This window comes from Rhea americana, unplaced genomic scaffold (genome assembly GCF_003343005.1).
Source record: "Rhea americana isolate MKP2758 unplaced genomic scaffold, rheAme1 scaffold_21, whole genome shotgun sequence".
NCBI classification, from domain to species: domain Eukaryota; kingdom Metazoa; phylum Chordata; class Aves; order Rheiformes; family Rheidae; genus Rhea; species Rhea americana.
The window spans coordinates 2692145-2712381 of record NW_028186258.1 but is presented as its reverse complement, the minus strand read 5'-3'; the positions used below and the strand labels follow the sequence as shown (position 1 = coordinate 2712381).

At 42.7% G+C, this 20237-nt stretch overlaps 1 protein-coding gene across 1 annotated transcript in view; it reads right to left on the bottom strand.

The window, feature by feature from the left end:
* Positions 1-693: 693 nt before the first annotated feature.
* Positions 694-20237, bottom strand: part of ABCC3 (ATP binding cassette subfamily C member 3) — a gene marked incomplete at its 5' end in the record, with an annotated part of 34501 nt that continues 14957 nt past the window's right edge. Inside the window, 20 exons of the mRNA XM_085304782.1 lie at positions 694-1099; positions 1687-1881; positions 2942-3108; positions 3577-3735; positions 4772-4918; positions 5913-6014; positions 6804-6930; positions 7038-7237; positions 7972-8282; positions 8882-9089; positions 10468-10621; positions 11319-11424; positions 12455-12638; positions 13413-13580; positions 14417-14593; positions 14936-15062; positions 15973-16039; positions 17051-17138; positions 17548-17694; positions 18911-19114. Coding sequence (XP_085160908.1) covers positions 988-1099; positions 1687-1881; positions 2942-3108; positions 3577-3735; positions 4772-4918; positions 5913-6014; positions 6804-6930; positions 7038-7237; positions 7972-8282; positions 8882-9089; positions 10468-10621; positions 11319-11424; positions 12455-12638; positions 13413-13580; positions 14417-14593; positions 14936-15062; positions 15973-16039; positions 17051-17138; positions 17548-17694; positions 18911-19114 — 3150 coding nt within the window. The remainder of the gene's footprint in view (positions 1100-1686; positions 1882-2941; positions 3109-3576; positions 3736-4771; positions 4919-5912; positions 6015-6803; positions 6931-7037; positions 7238-7971; positions 8283-8881; positions 9090-10467; positions 10622-11318; positions 11425-12454; positions 12639-13412; positions 13581-14416; positions 14594-14935; positions 15063-15972; positions 16040-17050; positions 17139-17547; positions 17695-18910; positions 19115-20237) is intronic.

The window sequence follows — 20237 nt, the reverse complement described above, 5'->3', positions numbered from 1 at the left end:
AGGTAGGTTTCCATAGTAGTTGGTGTAGGAAGTGAATGACTAAAGGAAAGGACAGCCTATCAGATTCTAGCAGCAAACACTGCTAAACACAGTACTCCCTTTATCTGAGGAGGCTTGGCTATCAATAATGGATATTTAGATATTTATTTCTATGAAACAAATCACATACGTACAATTTCAGGTGGTCAAGTGTTGAATGAGATGATAAATAATAGTGTCATCTGCTCCACATGCATGCTCAGCTCAAGTAGAGACTTGTTCATGGTGACCTCACACAGAAGAGAGGTAYAGCAAAAGGGTAACATTTTTGCATAAGTCATGTCTCTGCAGGCTTATGTGTAGTCTACAAAGTTGGCAGCAATTGCCTAGTTAATGATTTAATTAGGCTATACCTATAGGTTTAGTTTTAAATAAAAGTTATTCACAAATCCTATCATCTTGAAGAGGAACATTACCAACCTGAAGTTGCTCTAGGCTGGGAGCAACCAAACATACTGGGATAGTTCACAGCCTAGAACTGTAACCTTCAACTCTCTTGCCCTGGTGGAAATATTGCAGGTTAGAACCGCTCAGAAGTGTCACCTTACTTCAGTACTTCTYAGCTGAGTTACTGCTTAACTATGCCTGTCTTCCCATTTCAAAACTAAGGTATCCTTATACAGAAGACACACAAAACGAGTATATTTTCTATCATTGCTATAATTTACCAATTATAAACCAGAATACAGTACATAGTGCCTTGTGATACATACATTTTCTGAGCAGAATTTTTGGCATTCTTTGGGAAAAAAACACTTAATAAAATACTTTATGTATATAGAAAATATTTTAAAAATATAAAATTCACTTTCTGGTCYGTATGCTTGTAAATACTATGTTCACATATCAAAAGTTTAGTCTACTATAAAGACTGTTTCGTAAATTACAGTACATTCACAAGTCACTTCTGTGGCGAGTCAGTAATATTAAAAAAAAAAAGAGGTCTTCTTATAATGCTAGTCCAGCATCTTTGGCCATACTGTAGAAAATACCCTTTGATGCTATAAGGCTGGCAGGTGTATCAAATTCAGCTATGGCTCCTTTGTCTAGAACAAGGACCCTGTGCAAAACAAAAGGTGGGGAGAAAAACATATCAGAGAACTCCTTCCAGGAAATGTGATGTTCTCTTTCAATCACAAAATAAAAGTACTGTTCTAAAATGTCCCTTGCTTTTGTTTTGCTCAATTACCTTCACCTGATGAAGCACAAAAGAGAGACACTATCCCTGAAGTGTTGTCTGATTTTCAAAGGTCCAGAATGCTCACAGTCTCCCAGAAAAGAAGAGTTAAATTGGGGAGACTGCTAGCTCTGGAACTGAAAATGTGACACTACAGAGCCAACGAGAAAAGAGTGTTTTAATGTGTTTCAAGAAACATGCCACAACGTTAGTGAAAATGTTACAGCAGATACTGGTTAAAAATAGCTCCGTGAGCTTGGTGACAGTGATATTAATGCAACTGAGCAGCATCTTTTGTGCAGCCCTGGTTAATGAACACAGAACTTGTTTCTTAAGCCCACAAAAGCAAAACCAGGTCTGGATATTCTAGGATTATGCAGCCTCAGCATCGCTGCTTACACACCACGTGCCACTTCCTGCGCCCGGCACACCGGTGAGCCCGTACACACGCACCACTGCGCGGTTTTTACCTTGTGTAATCCATAATTGTGTTCAGCCTGTGCGCTATTGTCAGCACCGTGCAGTCTTCAAACTGAGTCCTAATTGTCATCTGGATAAGATCGTCCGTCTCAAGATCGATAGCCGCTGTCGCCTCATCCAGGACCAAGATTCTCGTCTTGCGAAGTAGTGCCCTTGCTAGGCAGACGAGCTGCCTTTGGCCAACACTGCAACAGAGACAGGGCGTTCATAAGCAGAGGACCGCCGGCCCTTCAGCTCTCCTCTGTTCAGAGCCACTTCTGCTAGAGCAGATTACTGATCAGATAAGTTACCGAACAAAATAAAATGGTATTTAGCAAACAGCCCAGTGTGTCAGCCCTAGAGCTAACAAAATAAGCGCTGCGGCACTACTCAAGAGAGCTTGTGTTCGTTTACTGCCTGATCCAGCGCCGACAGGGGCACCCCGTGCACCCTGCCCGTCACGGTGACGAGAGCCAGGGAAGCTTACGACTGCAGAGCTTCTGTCCAAGATTTCAAAACACACTCAGCTGCGACACCACTGAGCRTTTGCTCCCAGGTTTGCTTTTGCTTATCAAGTCAGTTCACAAGGGTTGGCTAGTCAAGGGAAAACAGAAAATTCTCATACATGCTTTTTTTTTTTTTTTTAAAAAAAAGTTGAAGTCCTTCTGACTGTACTATCAAAAAAGTAACAGGGCAGCCCATGACCCAGTGCTCTCCCTTCTGCCCCCAGCACCYTGGACACAACTTTTATCCAAGTGTCTCTGCAGGAGGAGCCGGAGCTGAACTTTCATCACCCGCGTGGTCTGGTTACACCGCGCTGTCGGAAGCCGACAGAGCAGACCAAAGCATGGCGCTTTATCCTCCCGGTCACGGCTTCCTGGGTCTCCTAATGGAGTGCAGGTAAATAACGGCGGCRGAGGCCCGGATGTTTGTGCAGCACTGCATTCACATATGTCACTGTGGCATTTCCCTTCCCACCAAACCATGCTTAAGGGACTTCCTTTTCCTAACACCCTGTCATCCTGGAACTTGTTTCTTTACTGTTTGGGAGAAATCCTTCCCAGCAGCGAAGAAGAATCAGACCATCCTCAGCAGAGGCAAGAGTGTAGGCAAACATTCAAGGATTAGTGGTTTCCTTTCAATAGGAAGGGGTGGCTAAATCCCCTTATATGCAACAGGCTGCAGTGTAAACCTATATGCGAACGTTACTCGCTGTTAGGGCTGAATGAAAGCTCAGTGTATATTTCTAACCCCAAACCTCCTCACCTAAGATTTTCTCCTCCTTCTGAACATTCATAGTCCAGTGTGGAGGGCTGACTGCTGACAAACCGCTTCAAGTGAGATAGTTCAAGAGCTTTCCATATTTCTTCATCTGAATACTTATTAAATGGATCCAGGTTCATCCTCAGCGTTCCAGAAAAGAGAACAGGATCCTGGACAGGAAACTAACTTTCATTAGATAAGTGCTTTAGTTGTTTTAAGTGCAGATATTAAAATTAGAGTTATTGCTTTGATATGTCCACTGTATTGAAGGTAGGCCACCTCCCAGTCTTACCCACCATGAAAGTGTTTTATACATATATACACATACATAAATAAATATATATTTTATATATATATACACACACACACACTTATATACACATATATATAAAATACATGGTAAAATCTCAAGTTCCTACTCTAAAGATGTTTTATCCTAAACCTTGTTTTTTTTCACCAAGTGTCAGCTTATAAGGTGAAAGGACAGGGCTACTTAAAGAAAAAACACAATTTGTTTTAGTGAATCAATTTTGTGAATATTATACAAAGAATTTTCTTCTGTGCAAAAACCCATGTTTACTTAGTGTTTGCTAAGCTATTAGAGATCCTTTGTTTATTGTGATACACAGAAGATGTACCTGAGGAATAATTGTCAGCTTTGATCGAAGATCGTGGAGGCCAATGTCTGAAATTTTCACACCATCAATTTTAATTTCCCCTTTTACAGCTTCCAGGATCCTAAAGAGACAGAGTGTCATGGAGGATTTTCCTGCTCCGGTTCTGCCAACAATTCCAATCTACAAACAAATTACAGAATTAAGAACAAAGCATATAGTTAAAAAACAACCAAACAAAAAACCCCAGCAAAAACCTCAGACCATTTCTCCGAGAGGTTTCATGCAAGATCTGAATCTAAGAAGGAACGTAACTATCCTTCCCTAGAAACCATGTCACGCAGTACAATACACAGGCGTTGCCATTCCCCTAATTGGAATGATATTACATACAAATACGTATGATATTACATACAAATGCGTATGATATTACATAAAAATACGTATGATATTACATAAAAATACGTATGATATTACATACAAATGCGTATCTAGGCCCGGAGCCATCCTACATATCTTTGAGTGATTAGCTGGCGTACCCATGTTAGGAGCCCAATCACTCAACAACAAGAGATAAGGCTCTTTAGAGGACAATTCAGACTTTATGGTAAGCACGCCCATTTCCATTCCAGATATCTCCATTCCAGAAGGCAGGTCCCATCCTGTACGCTTAGCACAAGGATAATTATCTTCCCTTTTTAATCACAGTCTCTTAACTGGAGAACTGTCACAGGGTAATTGTTCTGATTACAGTACACACAACCCAGTACTTGCAACTGAGGCATGAAGGGACTCTCCCACAAAGACAATTCTCTGATTAAGGAAGCAAAGAATAACATTTCCTTCTATGCCAGAAGTTTTCCAGGGAAAGCCAGAGAAAGGAAAAAGCCAGAATCCTTCTCCCCTCTGCATAACTTCAGAAAAGCACCATTGCAATTGCTGGTGCCTCCTACACTATGTAGAGGAGCCTGACATCAACTTGGAAAGTCCCGACAGCACCAAGCAACTGGTTCTACTGCTTCCAGCCCAGAGAACATTGGCACACCAACAGCATGGTCATRTCTGTGCCACTCTCCTCAGCCTTGCTGGTTCTAGTGACACCAGCTCGAGCAGGTCTCCACCACTGGAGCAGGTATGCCCGTGGTCCCTGTGCTCTGCTCCATGGTTGTCACTGGAGACTGAGAACAAAGTCTTAACAGACATTTGGCTGGTAACCTACCTTTTCTCCACCATGCACTTGGAGGTTTAGATCTTGCAGCACTAGGTCCAGACCCTTTCTGTACCTCACAGAGTAATTCACAAACTCCAGCTCACCCTTCGATGGCCAGTCTTCTGGGGGAYGCCTGTCCTCTATGATCCAGGGAGCCTAAGGGAAACAGTAGTCAAAAATGTCGCACAGAAGTTAAAAAAAAAAAAAAATTCAAACTTAGATACAAAAAACTAAATCAATCTTAGATACAAACATGAACACTTGCAATTACTAGAAGCATATCTGATAAATTTCAGTTATTGAACAAATTCATAATAATAGGAGGAAAACGAAGATTCCTAAACATAACACATTTTGGTTTTCTTTTGTGTTAAGTTCATAAAAAAAAATCTCAGCACATAAGGCCAAATCCTCAACTGGTATAAATTAGCATTTTGTCATTAACTTTAACAGAACAGTGCTTGTTCCGTGCCAGCTCAAGCTCTGGCTTGTAACACTTATTGTGTATCCATGTGATTTCCTTTTCTCTTCCAGATCAAACACTTGATCTCCAGAACTGTGCAGTGCAGGTCTCCTTGAATTTCCTCCACTTCTCCACCCTTTCCCAATTCTAACGTGTCTGCAGAGTAGCAGATTTTCCAGCACAGCTCTCTCCGCCACACTGAAATGTATTTGGCAGCAAAGGAAGACAACCAGATGATTTTTCTGGATGAGATAATGCAGTGCTCCTGGAGATGTTCTTCTCTTACGGGAGCCAGGAACTAAGCTGATTAAACAGAAATACCATTGAAGACCTATGCACAGCCTGAYAACTGAACTGCAGCTGTGCCTACTAGCAGGATCACAGCACCRTCCACGCAGCTAGGACTATGCATCAAACATACTCCATACACTTGCAGGTAGTATCGCAGTGATGAGAATTATCTCGGTCATGCTATGGGCACTCACACTAGCAGAAAGTGAGATACTAAGGCAAGACTGCACAACAGCAGTAATATTTTTGAGCTGTGATAGCACAAAYTGCAGTTTAGTGCATGACGTTTGTTTAGGTTAGATGGTAACGTTCTCAGAGCAGGAACTGCCTCTCAAGTGTCTAAAGCAAGACCATGTAAATGTGCATGTTGTGCAAGCTTGATGCTTGGTAGCTGACCTCTGTTTCAGTTTCTGAATACTCTTTTATTCTTTCAACAGCCACAATATTGGTTTCAAGCTCAGAAGTCATACGGACCATCCAGTTCAGAGACATGGTCACCTGGAGAAGATACAGAACAAAATATTGCCACAGAGAAACAACRAATTAAAAAAATAAAATTAAAGGGACTGCTGCAGTATGTTAAGATGTTAAGAGAAAGAATTCATACTGAAACTACAACTAGAATAATTACCTTTGTATTGACATTGATATAGATCCTGGGACAAGAAATCTATGGATCATGAGGTGCTCATGTAAAGGAGCATATGCCTCCCTTGGTGATTTAATGGCCCTCTCTGTAAGGTTGGTTTGGAGTCACTCTCTTAGTCATAGGTCTCACTGCAACACTGCTAACATCAGTCCTGCACATTCATGGTCTCTAAAAAGCCTCTGACAAGAGTAAGGCCATTAAATCAGCCAAATTGTACAGTTCAGGTGAGTATAGTTTACTTTGCATGTTTATGAAACCTACTGATCTGCCTGTGCATGGACAGACATACAGGCGCGTGAGCTATGCAGTACGCATCATATGGGACGTGTTGAGTCTACGCTGTTCAAGTGACCCATTCTTGGTTTGGGTACCCAACACCTCCCAAGCATCTTGCAGGCCACAAGCAGCCTGACAACCTACGGAGGTGCAGCATATTCCTAGCGCTGTTGAAGTGTCCTGAAGTCCTACCATATGTGAGCAATACTGACAATTTGTCAGTATTCAGTGGACATCTCTATGGTTTCCAGATCTCCTTTTACCATTTGTTTATTGATTCTGGCTTTGACAAGCATCTAATATATCCATGCCATCTGTAAAAACTGCAAAAACAGTAATAAGCAGACAGCTGTAATACATACCTGTAATGCATATGATACCGAGAGCCCGACTAGGCCAGCATTCAGGGTGTTTTTACCAATTACAGCAAAGAGTGCAGCAAAAAGGACAATACAGTTCCCCACAAATTCCACCCGAATGCCGAGCCACCTGGTGAAAGAAGAGCAGGCATAAGTGTAGTGGTAAAAGGTTGCTTGCACTAGTTATGCAAACAAAAGCTTATCTAAGTGGAAACAAGAAGTTATCTGCCTTTTTACCTGTTTGACACAATGCCAGGATAATAACTCTTCTGATTTTCATCCACTTTTAGATCACTTATGTCTACAAAGGACTTCTCTCTTCCATAGGCTCTGATGACACTGGCCCCTGTGATTGTTTCTGAGAAGTGTGAGTAGATGGGAGATCTGCTCACTGACTCCAGACGCTTCAGCTGGCGGGAGGTAGCGACATAGAACCGCTGCCATTTGGGGGGAGAAAATGGATGAGGCACATGAAATATTTTCTTCTTTCAGTTAATAGTGATGTAATTTTTAGATTAAGGGTTCAGAGGAGGTTCTTACCAATATGCACTTCAATCCCTCAAAAAATTCTTTATAGTTAAGAAGTATTTCAAGTGAAGTTACCTTTGTTTCTTTTCAAAATAGAGTACTGGGCAACTGCAATTTCTGTAGACTACAAACTGAATTAATCTATGACCTTTTAAGTTTAGTTAACACAGTCTAACATAATAACTGCATTTGTAGGAACCTCAAGCTCATTTTCCAGGAAAATGAAATATGAGCCTGTATCTTCATCAACAGGTCTCAATTCACATAAGCTTTTTTTTTTTTTTGCTTAAAGTCAATAAAATTGACACTACTTATTTTCAACTTTTAAGTCTTCTCCACCTTAAAAACTTGTCAGGATGTCAAATATATACATACTTAATATACTGAAGTGCACTACAGTTCTATCTCTAGTAGTAGGCTTACTTGCTATTACTTATAAGCAAAAAAGGTTATATTTATTTCCTGACTACATCTCACAGGACATTTCTCTGAGCAAAGTAAATGCTTTGTTCAAATAAACACGTAATTACTTCAGAAATTTCAAATTTCCCTCAGATTTCCCCTTCTTTTTCCCTGAAAAGCAACATGCAAAATGGCAGAGCAGTCTTTGCAATGGTTGTGGTCCCAAGTTTTCCCTAGTTACCTGAACAAAGAAGTACAGAATTGCAAGGGGAACTATAACCACGGCGAAGAGCGGAGTACTTGATATAATTACAATCATCGTTGACAAAGAGGTGAAGAACGTTCCAAGGAACATCAAGATGGTCGGTGGGATTACTTCATCRATCACATAGATGTCCTTTGAAAAGCGGTTGATGATGCGGCCAGTTGGAGTGGTGTCATAGAAGGACTGCGGGGTATGAAATTTGTTCTCTAGAAGGCCAGCATGGAGTGTCCGCGCTGCATTAATGCCTCCCATCGCCAGCGTAAAAGAGGAGCTGAGTACCAAGGTGCCTACCAAGAGAAGAGGAYATGCATTAACCAGCAAACCTGATCTTCTTGACGTGCAGCTGTTTGACRTTCAGTAGTTTCCATCGTGCTCAAGGCTTTTTTCCCTTACTATATCCCTGTCCACCCCTCTGCTATCATKCCCATTAGTACCACGGTCACTGCTGCCAACATACAGGAACTACTGCTGTAGGATTTTACTGTTGTAAAAACTGTTTTACTGTAGGATTTTAATGCTGTTCACAAGAGGCTGATGCACAATATCTTCCCTCTGCTTTCTGCAAGCCTCCATGAAGTCCTACTGCTGCAACTTTGCTCCTGTCCACTATCTTTTCTGTATCCATATTTTCATGTTTTCACTCCACCATGCATTTCTCAAGCTTCCTTCCCACCTATTGCCATATCCAAACCCGACCCAAAAGCTTCATGGCAAAAGTAAAAGAGGGTTGGCCCAGCCTAGATTTTCCAGCTCTGTGTTACTCTGCTTCCTTGCTTAGAAATAGGACTTTTGAGGTCACCTGGAGCCACAAGCAACTATTGCCACAGTTTTCCTGCCTAGTTCCTCCTGCCAAACATTAAGATGATATTATTTTATCTGGTCTTACCTTGCAAGAGGCCCAAGGCAGCATAGACTCCAATTCGCATGGTTGTGTTGAGCTGAGTGCCATTTACCACTGGCTCATTGGTCCAGTCACTGAGCCACACGTTGGCCCCAATAGCAGCAGCATTTTGACAGCAATATAGGAAACATATAACTAAAGAAATGACAGGGTTCACAGCCTTCATGTATTGCCAGAACACTGACAACTTTACCTGCAAAATCATACACCAGAACCAGTTTGTACAACTTAATCTTGAGCTCAAAGACAAGAAGAAGAAAAAATTCTCCAGCAGAGGAACTGCTAAGCTCAGAACTACCCAAACTTTATAATACCACAGAGAACAACTCATCTGTGCAAGCTCCATGGCTGGGAGATGACTTCCAAACAGCTCAGAAACTGTTCTGAAATACTCTCTTTCCATCCATTTTGAGGAATTGTGCTCTATTAGTTCTGTGGGTGTTTTTGTTTTAGTTTAAGACTGTGCCAGAGAAAGAAAGAAAAGAGGCTGATCAAATATCAGSAAAGGGTGAATAACAGGTACAGGATGCCAAGATTTTCAGCAGAGAGAAGTAACTTGGGGTGTCCAGCTCACGATTACTTTAGATGGCCTAATTAAGGGGAAGTGCTGAACGTGCCTCCGTTCAGGCGTCTTTACAGCAGGCGTTAAATAAGCACCAARTGCTGGCAAACCCCAATGGGAACATGCAAAGATGATGCTTGTGCGCAAAAAGTAACGAAGACATCTAAGAGGCAGTGCAAAAAGGCAGAACTCCGAGACAGAGCATCAGGACAAAACTCAGTCTCCAAAAAAAGCATAAGGAAGAACAATTAGGAGAACAAGTGTTGCTGATTAGAGGCTTTGAAAGCTAAAATAGTCCACAGCAACAGTTAATGATGTGTCTCTGCTATGGAGCATGTGCACCACTTAGAGAGCAAGCAGGACGCCCTGAGCCTTCTGGAATGGTGGGAAGGGGCTCTCCCTCTCCGGTCTTGTTCCACTCTCTTTTCTGTATTCCCACCCTCTCCCTCCCCACCCCCTTCTTCTCTCTTTTTCTCTCTTCCCATTTCCCCGCCTTGCCCTGCCCGATGAGGCACACGCAGTGCCGTGCCACGGGCACGCAGCGCTCTCCAAGACGGGCCGGAAGGTAGCGCTCGGACCGAACAGACCCACTGGCACGCAGCAGGCAGCGCTGGCTTCTCCACTCCGCTGCTGCAGGTCCTCAAGCACCAGCACTGCAGCTGGACTCACAAAGCAGCCACGTAATTTAAAGACCAATAGCGCTGAAAGCTCTGCACGGCAAAGACAGGATTGATGGAGTACAGCGCTTCAGGGTATCAGGTGACTGGCAGGAGCAGGAAGGGATTTTCTTTCCCCCCCTTCTAAGTATATAACCCTTGCCAGGTGCAGAAACCTCTGCCAAAAGTCCAGATTGGAAGGATCAGTGGCCACCAGATTAATGCCTAAAACCCACAGTCATACTTTAAACAACACATTTAACAGAACTGGATTGAATGTAAAAATAAAAATATTTTTTTTCAAATCAAAAAAAAAAAAAAGTAGAAGAGGGAGGGGGGAAATGAGACCATACCGTTCCTGTTTCAGAGCTTTCTGCCTGAATAAGCTTCTCATTATGGTTTTTTCTTGGCAGAGGCGGCTCTGCTGGCTTCTTTTCACAGACTCTTCGTCTCGTTGACATCTTGTTGGGATATTCTCCTCCCTCAGAAGATATTACGCTAAGTTGCCTAGTCAAAACAACAGAGTCATTAGGAGAAAGAGGGCACACCGTGGCAGCACCAAGGCAAGGCTGAGGAGCAGCAGACTGGATATACTCCCAGCTCTTCTGCTCACTTCCCACGCCAATCGCACTCGGGTATGGGTGCCGGCAGCCCCCGGGGGATGTACAGTGATGCCAGAAACATCATTTTTAACAACGGCCAGGGCAAGGTCTGCACACTTGCATCCGGGCTTTGGGGGCCCCATGGCAAGACAGACGTTTCAAAGCTGATTCCTGAGCTTCTCTGTTCTCACACCAGCAGTAGCTGGGGAGGGTCTGAAGGTATCGTTACGAAAACATTTAACCATTTCTAAGATTCTCAGTGGAAATTTACAGTGCAAAGGATTATTCATCACCTAACTGGTAGCGGTTCAGTGCTGTGTGCATAAACGCATACAGCAGTGTTTCTTGAGAACCAAAAAGTTGCTTTAAGAATTGGTTCACTTTGGATTAAAAAGAGGATTGCAGAAATAGGTGCCTTATCTTCTTCGCCAGTTGCTTTAGTTTACTTTCCAAATAGCACTAAAACAATTTATTTGYGAGGAGAAACTGAAGCCCAGAACAAGCAGCAATACGTGATAACAGACAGCAATGTTATTTGCCGCTATCTTTCAGATGSGTTTTACCCCAGACAGACTATAAACACAAGAGGGCTTCCTGTTTACCTAAGGAACTGTTTGCGGACCTCGTTTGTCACTGGTTCGTTATCCGCCAGATCAGTGTGGATGCTGACAGTGTCCTCAGCTAGAAGGACCTCCTCTTCCTCCACTACTGCAAGACAAGATCACAGCTCAGATTTTCTCCCGAATAAAGCACAAAGCGCAGAGGCAGACTGCCAGATGAAGCGTGAGTGTCATGGGGATGGATGCCACTGCAGGAAAATCACGGTACTATTTAACTACATGCAGGTAACACTTTCATGGCCAAAGTCACTGTCCATCATAAGAGCTTATGGCCTAGTGATAACTGTGATGTTTAATGTCCCCATCCCACCATGGCTTTGGTTAGATCTCTATGCATCACTTTTCATAGCTAAACTGTAAAGATCTTGTGGGGCAAATGGGCTGCTAAATGCATTTACACTCCATTTCCCTAGTGCATCAGAAATGCTAAATAATAGCATTACAGTTCTAGGAAAATTCACACAGAGAGCACACCCTAGGAATGATATTGGGATGGGGGAACCCATGTTAGCAACCATTGCAAGCCTCTGCTGTTGCTTGAAGATGTCATGTACATTGCTCCCTGCCTGTCTGCTGGGAGCGAAGAGCACTGCAACCAAGAGTGTGGGAACACTATCTCAAAAGCAAACATTTACCAAAATGATTTAATCTTCTAGCATTTTATCGCAGTCAGACTGATCTTAAAAATAACCCAGATTAAAATGTCATTTGAACTTTGCTATACAAAAAAAATACATAAACAAAGAAAAATACCAGGCTGTGAGTAACCTATTATGATAGCAGAACCCAGTTTGTTCTTTCCTACTCCATTTTCCTGCTGAGCTAGACCTTGCCAATTGTAAAAGAAATTCTCAAATTAAAAATATTTTCTAACAATGGAATTGTTTTTTTCCAAATATAAATCAATGACTTATGAGGTAGAGCTTTAAAAGACATTTGTTTGGGAAGTGGTTATCAATATTACAGAACTGGCAATGCACAATATTTTCGATGGCAGAGCAGAAAGGGAAGGCAAAGGCAAGGTTGTCATGAAAAAGCAGGTGACAATTTCTACAGAGAGAATGTCCATGATCTGCTTGAGAGAGAAAGCCATGATTTATGAAAAAGCAGTACTGTACTTGTTGGCTCATCCTCTTCAATGTCGTCGTCAAGWGCATAATTTCGCAGGAATTCTGAAAAGGCCTTGTTTTGTTTCAGAAGGTCTTGGTAAGATCCCATTTCAGAGACTTTGCCATCTACCAGGACAACTATATGGTCCACTTGAGGGAGGAAGCTGATGCCATGGGTCACCAGAATTCGGGTCTAGATAGGGAAAAWGAAAAGCTCACATCTCTCTCTGTTGTTGCTGTGGGGACTAAATGTTGCACCATGCTAACATTAGTTAACAGGCCAAATAATAACAYGTTTTGGGGATAAAGAGTGAATTCTCATGTCAATGTACAATGCCAGGAGAAATACACTGCTTCTGGTAGCCAAGCCAGATTGGAAATATCAACATGAACTTAGCTATGCTCTCTACTGCATGCAGATACAGCCACAGAGGGAAGTAAAAACCGCTGCTGAATCATCACCCTCTCCTCCTATCTGATGATTTTCTTTGTGGTCGCTCTCTCTTGAGCTCTGAGACAGTCAGAGAAGATCATAACAGGCGTAGAAGGGGAAGAAAGAGGTTGTAATTTGGTCTCAGACTGCCAACTTTTGCAAAATCAGTAAGTTGTTACAACTTCCTCACTGTGCTGCTTCCAAGTAACAGCAAGCAATGCTAAGCTGACAACCTTAGCAAGTTCCTGCAAATGGCATATTTTCGAAGATGACAAATAGTTTTTTAAAAGGCAGAACAGGTTTCTGTCTCTGCGTGTTCTGACTAGATCACATCACTTTGGATGCGAAGCTCTCAGATATAACAGCTCACCCCAGAGTCTGTGCTGCGAGGGAGAGGTGTCCACATTGCCAGTTCAATGCAAATTCAGCGGTGATTCAGCGCGGGAGCCTAAGTGGTGAAAAAGCTTCCCTGTTCCCACTACTGCCTTTGCATGTGCACACATCTGTAGAAAGAGCATCTAAATGCCAGCTTACTTTTCCTTTAAGTACCCCATCTGGCCCAATAACTTGGTCAAAGATGTGCTTTGCAACATGGGAGTCCACCGCAGAAAGGGGATCGTCTAATAGGTAAATGTCCGAGTTACTGAACACCGCTCGAGCGAGGCTCACTCGCTGCCTCTGGCCACCCGAGAGGTTGATGCCCTGAAGGGAAGGAACAGAGAACAAAACACAATTCAGCCCAAAGGATGGCTGGGCCCTTTTACAGCTCCTGCCTGGTCAAACACAGGGATGCTGAATGCAATATGAGCCCCTGGCTAGAATAATCCCCTCGGAGCCGGAGACAGGAACACGGCGCCTCTAAATGCATTTGTTCCCTGCCAAGCTTCCGCCCGCCCAGCAATCTGGAGACGGAATAAGCCTCTTGCTCAATAAGCTCCTGAAGGGAGCCGTTAAAACGCAAAACACTAGAAAAGGAAGGCTATCCACGAGGATATAAAATGCAAACGTTCAAAGCTGCACCTGCAGCATCTTTCCCATCTCTCATCTTGCACACAAATCCACCCAAYGTCATGCAATGCTTCTCAAATTCACTGGCCTCCAAAAGCTGTCTTTGTTGGTAACCACTGATGTAAAAATTTCTCATTGAAATGAGGTGTTAAAGGACGATAACATTACTTTTTCACTCGAAGCACGCCTTATGTTCCTCCCTTTGTGCCCCTACAGGGAAGGGAARGCCTCTAAGTACTCTGGACAGATTAAAGTTTACGACTGGGACAGAGGATCCTCTCATCTTCCAGAGCTAGATGTACAATCAGGCATCACAGTACAAACATATGCTTAAAATTAGGACCAAGCTGAAGTCCAACAGTCTTCCACAAAATTGCCCCATGTATTTCAGCGTTGACTGCAGCAGGGATGCCATTTTAAGGACCAAACTGAATCAAGGCCCAATGCTAGAGCATTTTTGCTTTAGCCAGACAGAACAGGAATCATCAACCATGCCTGACTTTTGGGGGAARAAAAAGTAAAAAAGTTACCTTCTCTCCTATCTCAGTCTGATCTCCTCCTGGCAGCACCTCCAGGTCAGTTTTTAAAGCACAGGCCTCCAGGACATTTTGGTATTTTTGTTCATTAAGCGCTTGGCCAAACAAAATGTTGTCTTTCAGYGTGGCATTCTGGATCCAGGCTTGCTGAGGCACATAAGCAACAGAACCCTGCAACAGGGATGGAGAAAGGAAACCTCTGGCTTGCAATAAGCAGGAATTCATGCTCACTACTAAGACTAAAAACTGCAACCCCTGTATAGCTCCTGTTACATACACATTCACATTATGTGTACGTATGTGTTAATTGCTGAGGTATAGTTGATAGAATCAGGAAAGCCATTTCATGTGAAACACGATTAAACAGGTGTGGGCAAAACCCAACAAACATGCAGACAAGCTGGCATAGGAAGAAACAGCGTTGCCTTTCCAGCCTGCTGTGCCTCACAGCAACGCAGGCAGGAGAGGCGTATTCCCACGCGGTCGTTAAGTGGCACCGCAAACAAAACCAACCTTCACCGCCACTTCTCCTTCCAGCTTTTCCATTTCACCCAGGAGAGCGGACACCAAGGAAGACTTCCCACAGCCAACATGGCCAACGATGGCAACCAAAGAACCACTGGGGACCAACAGATTTATACTGTGGAGGAAACAGGCTGGAAATTAATTAAACATTAGTTTGCTAAAGACATGATGGGTCTTTAAACCAGGGCTGAACTACACAGTGACAAATCAGCCCGAACTCAACCCAAGCAGCCCTTGCAGAGGGATTCATAARCACAGCTTGGTCACTGGTTTCCTCCTCCCTACTTTCTTCTGTACAGCCAACCACAACCACAAYGGTAGGAGCACATGGAAAACTAGAGCAACGTTCCCCAGCATGAATCTAGTCTCTCAGTTGTTAAATCAGTAAGATCACAAGCTTGTAAGACCCTTTTCTGTGTCATGTCAGCTGAGCCAGTGAGTCAGRCAGGGTTAACAAGCATTTTGGAGGCAGATAAGGTTCTTGATTCTTGGTTTTTCGTTTTAAAACCAAGAGCTACCATACTGAAGAGACGAGTGAATACATACCATCTAAAAACTGTCAAACTGCTTTGCTAATGTATGAGTGAAACATACACCTCTGTACACCAGAAATGGCCCATTCACAGCCACAGGGATGAGCCTGCCACGAGAACCTTAAAAGAACGGAGCGCTGCTTGCACGTCTATGTGCTAAAATTATCAAGTCCAAACCCACGCATCTCTATTAATCTTCACCATCCATTAAATCAATYTGATTTGTCCGCAGCTTCGGTTCATCTACTTAAGAATATTATTTTTATTTTATGCCAGTCGCTGTGTAGTTGAGGCTTTACAGCACTGCTCTGCAACGCCACCTATACGAGAAGTGCAGATTRGCTGGGTGCTTTAAATACAGAAGAGACACGCACCTGGGATGTGGAACAACAAGCTTTTCTAAAGTGGGCCTGCAGACATTACTAGATATCTTTTGAACAGTCTCCAGCAAACAGGTAGATGCTCTATCAYAATTGCACACAGAAATCTTACTCTTTCAGAGACGGCTTGAGCTCCTTTCCCCAGCTGAACGTCCCATTTCTTACAGTGATGGCATAGCCTGTATGACAAAAGCACAACGGGAGAGATGGTCGGAGAAGTACGAACAGAGGAGCGTGCCTCGGAGGCAGGCAGCTGGAGGAGAGCCTGCGGGTGTTCCACGTACGCTGCAGTTCCCTTTCCTCCCGGCGCGGGAAGCATGGTCTCGTGATCGCGTGGGGTCACGGGACAGAGCTCTTCAGCACGAAAATAACCAGTTGCAACTTAAACTATAGACAGTGAGCTTGCAGAAGGTCAGAAAAGCCGTCCTGCTCCACCTTGCCCTGGTGGGACCCTGACAGCTCAGAGCAGATCTCAACAGTTCACGCAACCTCACTTGAGAAAGCCCTTTTGAGGCAGTAAGAGACCACCAGCACGCTGCTGACTCCGCTGTATCAGATTAGATCTGCCTCTGCACCGCTTTTCRCTTGCCACGCTAATAAGTTACAGATCCCCAGGCTTTCTTCACCTCCTAGTGAAGCGGTGTGTAACAGCGATCGCAGAGACCCCCCCAGCCATCCCTCCTCCTCCTCTGTCTACAGCATCGCACACTAGACAGCTTCTGAATCACGGTATCTCCAAAGTGCATTGTAYGAGAAAACACAGAGAGTGCTTTAAGATCACCTGGTTTGCCCACCCATTTTGGGACACTGTGTTTCTAAAGCAAAAATAATTAAAAAAATCAAAGTTTTCTTTATAATATGCCYCTAAGCATTTCTGCTGAGCAAAAGGCATGAGTCTTCCTGACCCCAGTGAGAGTCAGAGGATGCACTGCAGCATTCAGTGCTGTTAGCATCCAGTACATTGCAAATGCAAACTCAGTGCAAAGCTCAAAAATATAATCAGAAACTTCACATGGTCTGAAGGACAGACACATACTTGTTASGGAAGAAACCGTCCTTTCCAATTTTGTTTTTTTGCAGATTATTTTTGTCATTTTWTTTTKKTTTTTTTTAGCAACCCAAACAGTTCAGAACAAAATGTAAGATATTAATCACAGTAGCGTAGTTTAGAAAAACACTGACTTCTTTACCTGGTGCAATCACTTTTGTTTCCACACAGTTTGGATCAAGCTCATCATGACACAGGAACTGCTCAATTCTCTTTAGGGAGACGCTCGTCTAGGAGAAGAATGCAGCTTTATTCTATCATTCTTTTAATAGGGACTTAATGCTCTTACTGCTGAAAAGGAAAGCAGGCAGGACGGCTTAAGCTTTCCCCCCAGGGGCTTCCTGAACAGTGACTCATTCTTTCCCCACAGTCAGTCTTACGCTGAAATTCAAGCTGTTAGCTGGGAAATTTATTAAATCAAGGTAAGTTCATCTAAGTGAAGCAAAATTCACAGGTGTGAAACGCCACACAGAGAGACTTTCTCAGAAGATGTCTGGCTTTCTAAYACAGCACAGGCATTAGGAAAGCACATGAGAAAGGAAACCAGCTACAGGCAGAGGCATGGGACCTCTGCGTTTTAGAGCTCGAAGAGACACCTGGGCTTCTTTGGGGTTTGAAGCAACTCAAGCACTTCCTTACCTGTGCAATGTTGCTAATGACTTGTGGAAGCATGTTGAGGGGAAATCTTAAGATATTAAACAAGGAGAGGGAGACAAAAGCCTTTTCTGCATCYAGAACATTCTTCTCATCCACTAAGACGTACACAGCAAACGTCGTCAATGCTACCTGAAAGCCAGAAAGTGATTTTACCATGAGATGTATGTAATATATTGACATTTTAAAAGCAGCCTAGTCTGATAGGCATATTTAAAATAAAACCATCAACAACTGGGCAGCAGTATCAAGATACGGGCAAACTGACTGCTGCTTCTGACCTTTTCAACGTGCTTCAAGAATGACAAACTGTATGAACAAGTAGATACAAAAAGAAGCATGCAGAAAAGCRTAATTTTCTGATTACTAATAGCTACATTTATTTGAACTGGGAAATTAAAATGGTGAACTATAGAACTCCGGTAAATAGAAGTGAGAAGCAGTTATCTGGCTGGAGTTTGGCTCCATTTCCAACTCCACCCAACYGAGTTTCCCCATTGTAAAGGGCAAGCTCAGCAAACAAAACTCACTGATCAATAGGAGAGTGAGTAAAACCCAAGATATTTGCTGATTCATTGTCTGACAGGGACACCATGGAGATACTGTCCTCTGTTGTGCATTACTGGGGAACAGGCATGGAATGCACATTTAGGCTAAACTTGAAGGAAACAGGAAAGAAGCCGAACCTTGAGGGAGTTTACAACATTTTTGCAGGGTTTGGCCTTAGATTTCAAGTAGAGTTGGCTGGGAATATTTCTGACCCACACCAGAACTCTTTATGCACCACAGTTCAATAAAGTGAAAAACAGAGAGAAAGAGAAAATCAAGGAAAAACCTTTTCAGAATTGTCAATGTGTCATTTTGGCTTTATTTTTGACATTAACAATAATTTTTTTTAGGTTGCAGAGCACTTTAACACCTCCCCTCTACCTGCTAAAGCAAGCAAAGTGCTGTAATAAGAACRGTAGATATGAAGACTTAAGACAGACACTGTTTTGACTGAGTTGATTCACATTCTTTTGGAGAGKACTGCTATTCACGAATAACTGAGGTTTCAAATTCTAGTCTCAATTTCTTATGGGAAATACCTTGAAGTAGTTGGAAATTCTCTTGGGACAGCTATACCCAGCTTCTACTGGCAGACTTTATCAAGAAATACTTTGATAGTGGTTAACAACAGGGCTCTAGAGAACAAGCAACATTGCTTCCAAGTGTATGAGTATTTTTTTAAGTATTTGCATTTTATTCCTATGTACAGTTGGCAAGTAGAAAGCCCATTCAAGAACTTCACACTTATCCTTCAAGAAYGTACTTGCAGAACTTAGAAAGCAATGCAAATTCAATTTACCAGGAACGGTGCGCTGACCCACGCAAAGGTGGACAGCGAATTGAGGTAGGCAGATTTTTTCAGAACCCGGAGCTCATTCTTTCGTATCTCCAAGACTTTGGCTGAAAACGATGGTTCCCAAGCATACAGCTTCAGTACCTTTATGCCACTCAGAATCTCATTCATTAGTTTAATGCGAGAGTCTTTATGCCGCATTTGTTCCACCTAGATTATTGGTAAATACAGGAGACAGTGTGTCACACGGAGGACGRGAACAGAGGTTTAGACAGGTTGTCCCACAGCTGCGATGGTCCTTGGGCTGTTTCTAAAKAGGATGCACAAGGTCATTAACCAAAGCTTGCCTATTATTGGCAAGTTACTAAGGCTGTACYCCCAAAGAAACCAGAAACCAAAGCAGATGGCTGAAAAGCAGTATAGAAAAGCTTTCTTACTCAGTTTTACAGCTAGGGGTTACATTTTCAAAACAAGCTTTAGGAAAGATTCAGGCACTTCAGAAAAACACTGCCCTATTTCTTCCTTTGATTTCTTCAGATCTTTTTCCCTGATTAGTATAGCTGTATTTCTTACAGCATCCCTTGAAAGTTGTGGTAACTTTTAGTTTATTTTTCTTCTATACACTAGAATACAGTGTCTCATTCAGAAACTTCAAAAATCAAATCCCTGCTCAGCGGTACAGAGAAAAATGAAAAACTGCATTCACGCACACAGGCACACCAAGTTATGCAGCTCTGTCCACCTTATAATGGCAAGGGAGAAAAGGAATGTTAATGCTAACATGTTAGCGTCCAGTTGATTTAATGGGAAGTCTTTATGTCTCAGCTCTTTAAGGCATGTAATAATACCATCCTTTTACTAACTCTATGCTTAAAGTGTCATCATTTATACTTGCTTTTCATCTCAGTGGTTTGATTTTTTTTTAAATCCAAACAGTCACTGATGGGTTGYCTCTATATCTTGTTACACAGCACAAACCACTTACTAGATTTTTTCTAGCGTAAAGCCAGAGGGCACTATTATATTGGTTTTTCAGCCTTCATGACTAGAAATGACTAAGGCTGAAATGAGAGAAAAAAGAAAAAGAAGGAATAAGAGATTAATTTACCTTAAGATAATAATTCAGATTTAGGCCAGGTTGGTAGCAATGAAAGTGAACATATTCCATTGATGATTAACATAAGAAACAAGCTGTCAGACTGCAGTTTTTCAGTTCTCATCTCTGAAAATATTCATCTGTAGCTGAAGAAACAGCATATCTGCCYTTTCCCTAGACACTCCTGGAAAAAGCTACCAGGTAAGGGGATATGGAGACAAAGAAAATTCTTRCTAA